Source organism: Ornithodoros turicata, chromosome 10 (genome assembly GCF_037126465.1).
Source record: "Ornithodoros turicata isolate Travis chromosome 10, ASM3712646v1, whole genome shotgun sequence".
NCBI classification, from domain to species: domain Eukaryota; kingdom Metazoa; phylum Arthropoda; class Arachnida; order Ixodida; family Argasidae; genus Ornithodoros; species Ornithodoros turicata.
The window spans coordinates 20,796,542-20,804,273 of record NC_088210.1 but is presented as its reverse complement, the minus strand read 5'-3'; the positions used below and the strand labels follow the sequence as shown (position 1 = coordinate 20,804,273).

Below are 7,732 nucleotides of genomic sequence, written 5' to 3'. Positions count from 1 at the left end.
GTTGACGTCACCTCCAGGGTTACCAGACAGTAAAAGCTGCACGTAGCCAATTTCTTAGCTAACGTAGCGAAAAAGTGGCCAACTTTTCACGACGTTTTCCTTTAGGAACACATGAGGATTGGTAAGCGAGCTGGAGATCTGTCGGTGAAGGCAACATTCCCTTGAGTTTGAGATAGTTAGAGCACAACGAAGGGACAAGACGACACGAGACTTATATGAGACTTTTTAGACTCCTGTTTTGCTTTGTCATTTTATTGTATTTCTAGCTGTAACTGCTTGCATTTAGTTTTTCAGCTTGCCTTGGTTAGTTTGACTGACCAACTGTCTGAAGTGTTTCCGAGTACTGCTCAATGATCAGTTCCTAGCACTGATCAAGTCCCATGGCAGGAAATGCGTGCTATACCGATCGTGTCACGATGGTCTCAATGCCGAATAATTCGTAAACAGGTGGCGCTATGGAAAAGTTATCGGTTTAGTGAGCATCCCCTGAGACCTGGGGCGGATCTAAGCCGGGAGGTGTGTGTGTGGGGGGGGGGGGGATCAATATGACCTAACTCCCTCCTCAATTTTTGTCTTCACATAGTGTTCATGCTGGCCAAGGCTGGATCCCCCCTCCCCACTCCCTCTCTCAGAAAAATCACGGATCCGCCCCTGCCTAAGACATTGGCAAAGAACAGAGCAGTAAGGTGCTTCTTTGCTCACAAGCTTTCGGTTTACTAAACTTGGCCGGCAAGCGGCCGACATTCGTAATATGAATAATGGGAACGAAATCTCCAACCAAGGTTCCGGAATGGTATATCCGACACACTTGTGTCGGAGATTTTCACATTCGTAATATCCCATTTGTAAAATTTATTTATATGTCGATTTTTTCTATCGGTCTGGCATCACTGGTGAAAACATCAACCACGTGAGAAGCTGCGCACGCGCACTTCCTCCCATGGTATTAAATGGTGTCGTAAGTTCCGCGGTTCTGCTGGGTGATAGATTTTTCACGTTTTTGCTTCACCAAGACTGCATTGTTTCATCATGTAATTATATGTACCTTTTCTCACACTGGTAAGATGTCTTTCTTCCTACGGAGTTGGATTTGAGAGACACCACAAACTTCGGCGAAGAACGTCCGCTTCTGTTTTGCCGCGGTCAGCTTAGGAGATTCCACTGAAGTTACGAACAGCTCTGCACAAACGCTTGACATTTTGGAAGCTTTTGTTCTATACATCAGGAATTAGCGTTTACGGTAACACTTCATTGGTTTTCGTTTAACCGAATTTGTTCGTGTGGGATGATGGTTAAAATTTAATGGAATTGTGCTTAAAATTAGTTTTCTTTTTTTAAGCCTAATTACGCCGAGTGAAGGTTAAAAGGAGTGTGTGCATTCATTATTTGATTGTCCAGTGTGTTCTGTCGCTTGCATGGCATTCCTCGCATAATGAATGGTGGTTCGGTCTGCCTCGTAAGTCAAGTCATCAAGCATGTGCACCGTGTGGAATTTTCCTTCGCAGTACAAATGAAGCACGCATATGGGACGGGGAGTAAAACGGAGATTGATGCAGTTCTCGAATATCCTTTCCATAACCCAGACCATTTAAATTAGTCCATTTCAATCGCAGTTTTATTGTGCGTTTTCTAACACGTCATGCAGTAGCGTCGAATGCAGGACACCGTCGTTGTGTAATCATTGTTCTTCACACACGAGGAGATAGCAGCGAGGCAAATAAAAATATCTGCGTGGTGCCGATGAAGAGATCAGATATCCTGGACGTTAAATCTAATGCACCCTGTGTAAACCAGAGGGATGCCATTAGGAAATAAGTAACTGTCAGATGTCCATGTGCAGGCAGACTTGTCTAATCCTTGCAGAAGTACAGTTGCGAGGGAGCAACGTGACATATTACTTCACATTACATTAGTAGCACACAGCAGTACATCTGACTGTCACACATTTCAACAAATGGTCACTAGCAATATACAACTGTGGCGGTGACGGTTTAAGTTACGATACCTTCAGAGCATGCACAAAATCGCCCACAGTATCAGCACTAGCAATATGTACCAGCATATGGTTCCACTCAATGACGCCTTGTGGGAAGAAACTAAATTTGAAGCAATTGTTGTGCGGTGAAAACTGTCGGAATTGGTAATTCCGCTCTTCCCTGGCTGGTTAAAGGAACGACGTGGTCTGTCCACAGTTTACCCAGTTTCTATGGGTTTTGCTTGCTTTGGGAAGAAAACACTTACACTGGGTAACACGTCGTCTGTAGTGAATGATGTGAGAGATTTGTTTGGAATGAAGAATTTCAGGCCACTATGCAGTGTTGGAAAATATCCGCTCGAGGACTGAATTCATACTTTTTGTACTGTTTGCAGCTTGGAAAACACATCCAGAAAACGGAGTACACACAGTACAGTGCGGCAGTGAGGGCCATGGGGACATCAAGGGTCGGCAGCGACCCTCCTGCCTCCAGCCTCTCGCTGGATGCAGTCCCTATTGATGCGAACATTATCCATGTTCAGTCAATCCAGCAACAGCCCATGGTTGCCCTCTCCGAGCTGCAGGACACTGAACACCTCAAGGCGATGGGACTTGGAGACACGCTCATTATTTTAGGAGATACCACGGTAGGAAAATTACTCTTTGAGCAATAAGGTTGTGTTTAACCCATTTAGTGCAGCATTAGTTTAGTGCAAATACAACCTGAAAATAACGTAAACAATGGGAATTAGCCGAGGCAGGCTACAACAATGAACAAACACGAACATGTAAGCCTCCGCTACATAATAAGCTCTATCGCTGCACCACGACAGCAGGACTTTATCCTGAGTTAGAGTGCCTCAAGTACAAGGGTGACAGACAACCAACCACTCTATTCCCATTCTCTCGTACATCTCTCTTTCTCACTTACCATAATTTAACGCGTATTAGCCGTGGCTTATGTGCGATTTTCTTTCTCCCTGGCGCTCGGTGGCTTATCCACCGGTGTGGCTTATCTGATGACTATTTTTCCCTGGTACTTTCCCCATGTGCTGGTTTTAACGAAAGGTCTGACAGTCTCTGGAACAGCACCGCTCTGCCAATGCACGAACAATGACGGGCGCATCCACATTTGAGTAGACTGACCCTCCTGGTGCCTTCCCCCAAGCAGACGTAACGAAACTGGTGACAGTGATTCATGTCTTCTGGGAGGCCACTGACCCGTCAATCCATGAAAACCACACAACAAGGGCACAATCCGATCTTGGTAGAACACTAGAACTGATTTCCTTTGTTGCACACTCTGACGACCCAGGAGTATGGACCACAGCGGTTTATGGCCTTCCCTATGGTCCCCTTTGTCACACAGATTAGTCGCGGCTTATCTGCCCGAAAATGTTCAAAATGTTCCTAAAAACGGTGCCCGCGACTGATCTGCCGTACGGCTTATACGCATGAAGTTATGGTACTTATTCAGTCCGAGGCAGGGCGACAACTTGGGAATACAGTATTGTTATTGTACTTGTGTGAGTACAGTGTGAATTAGCCAAGGTGGGCTACATTCAAGGACAAACACAAACACGTAGGCCTCCAACGCCCAAGAATCAGTTAAATCAAGCAACTAGGGGGAGTCAGGATTCGAACCAGGGCCTTCGCAGGAGGAGAGTCCTGCTGTCGTGGTGTAGCGGTAGCATACCGGACCGGAAATCAGAAGGCTCAGGTTCGGTTCCTGGTGTCAGCACCATTTTTTTCCTGAGTTGTTTGATTTAACCTGGAAATGATAAATCCTTAGGGCCCCCCGCCATCTATGCGCAGAGTGGAGAACACGTCTTAGAAGCTGAGCTAACACTTTACATTTCTAACCATTTGACTGCGGATGAGCACAGCTCGTCCGTGGCATGTAGTGGGTTAATGACATTCACTAAAGCAGTAAACCTCTCTAGTTGGTGAATATTCATAAAGACTTGAAGGTGCAAATAGAACAAAAGCTCATAAATGGAGACACAAACATTCAACACTTAGGGCCTTGTGTTTCGGGGTAAAACCAATTTTTATCCCCGATTTGCATCATCGTCACTGAGGGTAAAATCTGAGAACTCTGAAAAAATTTACTTTGCATAGCGCCAGTTCGGCCACCAATACGGCTACTGGGGATGCACTAAGCACTGCACGTTCAGCACAGCCGTTTCGCATCTCGTGTTCATCTAAAATGCTAGGAGCGCTCGCCCTTTATTTTCCACCAGATATCACCTGATTTTAACCTCCTTTTTACGGCTCCTGATATAGAATCTTATTTCTATACTACAGCTTTCAAAAAACATAATACACAAAGGCAATCCCCTAATTGTAGTGGGCAGGACAGATACATCAGCCACGCTTAAATTCAGCTTTCCACTAGGGAATGCACTTTCCATTGGCAGGTCCTGATATTTTTTTTTTTTAGTGGAGAGTTGGGGGAGGGGGGGGGGGGGGGGGGGACAGTCCTTTTCTGTTGACAGAGGTGCACGTTTCCTAAGGTCTGGTCAGGGCACGTTCCGTGGAAAATAGGTCTGAGGAAGAAGCTGTCATTCTTGCACAAGAGCACACATTATTTGTTACAGAATATATGACACAGCCAAAAATTAAAAATTAATGGAGGGTGCCTTTAGAGTGCCATTATGAATACTAATAAAAAGATTACATATATTTCATTTTGTATCATGAATCAGTCTCACTCAGTACAAAAAATACTAAATGCCTTCAATGAATATTATACGCTGCCACGAATCTCTGCAAGAACCTGCGAAGCTTAATAGTTTTGGAAACTCTTAGGTGACATCACCGGGAGCTCTGGCGTTTGTCTTCTAGCAACAGTTCGTGTCTCCACTCCCCACCTCACATTGGAAGAGTATTGGAAGAGCTGTGGTGGGGAGACAGATATCGACCTTAGAAAAGCAGTGCTGCCAAACGCATTGGTAGATTGAGCACCTTGTAACGTCTTAGTTCTTAGAACTGGAAATTAATTTTATGATATTTCTGCGTCATTTAGGCGAACAATATTTTTAGAAGAATACAGCTCGAGACACGTGGCCCTGCGGTTACATAAATTCTGTAGGGTAACGAAGATGCGAGATTGACTTGTTCTTTAAAACTGACCAACCACTGCCTGCACAGGCTGCAACCCAGCAGTGTATGCCCGGTGACACTGCCAACCTAGTCCTGTGCCTGCCCGAAGACACTGTAGCCTTGGAGGTGACCTCCGCAGATGCATGCGCTGCCTCTGGGCCTTGGGTTCAAGCCTGGGTCCAAGAACCTGCCATGGAAGCCTACACGCTATCCACGCTCGAAAAGCCCCCTACAGAAGGTGAAATGGCAATCTCTACCGCAGGAGAGATGCTGCTCGTGGTGGACCCGACGGAGGACAGTGTGGGATTGGCGGCGAAGAGCTGGTTCAACGACTCAGTGATTGCGACGCAAGCTTTGCTCAACTTAGAGGCACACAAATAGGGACTGTGGAAACTGATGTTGCATGCACCAGCGAGTAATGTTATCCTGTGTGCTCTAGTTTAGTTACACACGTTCCTTTCTCCTTTTTTTTTCTTTTTTCTTTTTTCTTTCTTTCTCTTTCTCCTGAGCTCATGATAGACACAGATGTGAGATTTAAGTTGGTTAGAAGAAACTTGTGATGGGGGCATAGTTCATTTTTGTGGACTCAAGCTAACTTTTTCTTTTTGAGGAAAATGAAAGGGGAAGCTGATCGTTTGCTTTTGTTGCTTTCCTACGAGTGTGTCGTAGTGTCACGGAGAGGCTGTGAAGTTTAGGGGCACATGGTCACCGTGGCGCGCACTTGCAATGAAATTTGTAGAAAGCTGTGTAAACGTGTCTCACCTTGACGGCACCTCGTCGCTCACAACTATGTCTGCTTGATTGTATCGGTGTATAGTTGCGGGATGTACGCCCTCGGCCGTAGGATGAATTGGTGCTTGTTTTGCGACGTTTTTGACGATCAGTTTCTGCTGGGCGATCGTGCGAGCCGTTAAATCGAACCTTTCTACGTATGATTTTTAGGGTTGCCAAACTCGGGATGTCGTCGTGAGTTTGATAGCGTTAACATTTGTGTGTGTATAGTAGAGTACTACTTTATTTACTTCTGTTGTCGTGAAAGACGTTTTTCGTACTTGGGGCATGCTCAGCTGTGCCAATGATTAGTCGAACCTGCGTGCATAGCAGAGAAAGGGGATGAACTACGGTGTAAAGACACTGATCAGTTTTGCGTATATCCGAGTACGTATACTAGTTCGGCATCGTCGGCATGTTCTCCAGGTGATGAGAGGGCCTTCATTGAATAGATATATGCAATTACTGCTGGCGGAGAGAACTTGAGCTGGAAACAGTCACACTTTTGGGCAAGAGCGACCATCTTGGTATGATTCAGAATAGGAATACTTCGATGTTGTGTTTTTGAGAGAGTATATTGGAGAGTCAGAGATACAAAAGCAGGTTTTGTTTCTTTCGTGACTGCTCAGTGTAAATAAGAGCAAGATGTAGTCAGGGACACCTGTACATATGTATTTTTTCTCAGAATAAAATGTTTGCTTGCAGTCGGTTCATGTGGCATGCATTCGCCGTAGGCCAAATGAGAACAACGTGAAAGGAAATGGTCGTGAAGCAGTGTTTATAGACAGAATTGCACCTGACAGTTTTAATGAACCTCTAGTGCACATCGTGTCTTCCAACATACAGCGTAGCTTCCAACGAATGCTGCTAGCGATGTTTGTTCCTGTTCATACGAGGACGTGGTCGCCATGGCCTTCCGAAGCGGAGCCGGTGGGCAGTGGAATCAGTGAGCAATTGCCCATCATGAGCCTGCCTAAAGGGGTGCCAAAAAGACACAGTTCGCGTAGCAAGAATGAAGGAGGAGGCCACAAATTTCCCACTTGCTCCCCCGAAGGCAAAAAGTAGACGCCGGCTCTGCATGATGGCAATGAGCGAGTAGCCGCTGCAGGGTGTGTTTTACCAGGGTCGGCATTCGGGGAAACCCGATGCTCCCTCTGGTGCAGTCAGGGGCGGACCTAGACCATCAGATTTTTTTTCTTTTTTTTGGGGGGGGGGGGGGATGGGGGTTTCTTTGTCGTAGAGGGGGAAGGGGAGAGGGAAACCGAATGTTCGACCTCAAGATTTTTTTTAGGGGCGATACATGCACGTACATCTTGCTTCCCTTTCATTCATTGTTTTGTGCAATGGGTAATTGTCATTTTTTTTTGCCGTGTTGCTCGTTTGTCTCGTTCGCAAGAACTGCCCTCCTCAAGAATCTATGCATCAACAACACGATGTACTGTGTGCGATTGTAAATGGCGTTCTGTTTATATACGTCATGTATGGCATGCCAGACGCTGTTTTCATTCTGTGCTGTGCATTGATTTGATTCTATTATGTATATATGTTCACCAAAAACTAACATAATGTAACCCTAATTACCACACTAACGCGTTCCGCGTTTTCAGCACTCGCCGAAAGATATCTGAATATTTAGATAGCCGAATATTTTCTTGGAAATTCGGCGCATTCCGAAAAACTCCGAATTACACTGTTGTGTATGTAGGAAAGGGGTTGCCTCAGGACAGAAGCCGCCGATATTTCGAACAGAGACTGTTCTTCTTCTGGGCACTGTCCTCATCATTGGCATGGTATTTAAAGGGTTAGGTGTGACGTGTTTAAAGGTTCATGCGAATTGTGGGTCAACAGCCCGGAGGGAAGAAAGGGTCCGTACGGGCTGCT

At 45.7% G+C, this 7,732-nt stretch overlaps 1 protein-coding gene across 2 annotated transcripts; it reads left to right on the top strand.

Annotated features, from left to right (window-relative positions):
• Positions 1–916: 916 nt before the first annotated feature.
• On the top strand, positions 917–6,555 carry LOC135370946 (uncharacterized). 2 transcript variants are annotated; one of them, XM_064604886.1, is made up of 3 exons: positions 917–1,059; positions 2,371–2,622; positions 5,129–6,555. In XM_064604886.1, the coding sequence occupies exons 2-3, from the start codon at positions 2,428–2,430 to the stop codon at positions 5,459–5,461; spliced, it is 528 nt and encodes a 175-aa protein (XP_064460956.1). In that variant the 5' UTR covers positions 917–1,059; positions 2,371–2,427; the 3' UTR covers positions 5,462–6,555. The 2 variants fall into 2 exon arrangements, with proteins under 2 accessions (XP_064460956.1, XP_064460957.1); XM_064604887.1 differs by lacking the exon at positions 917–1,059 and adding an exon at positions 1,148–1,240.
• Positions 6,556–7,732: the final 1,177 nt, after the last annotated feature.

What these genes read in the sequence shown, in the direction of transcription:
- LOC135370946 (XM_064604886.1), top strand. Translation starts at nt 2,428, where the DNA reads ATGGGGACATCAAGGGTCGGCAGCGACCCTCCTGCCTCCAGCCTCTCG. An exon ending in TTATTTTAGGAGATACCACG is followed by an intron (nt 2,623 to 5,128) that starts GTAGGAAAATTA and finishes CTGCCTGCACAG; the next exon opens with GCTGCAACCCAGCAGTGTAT.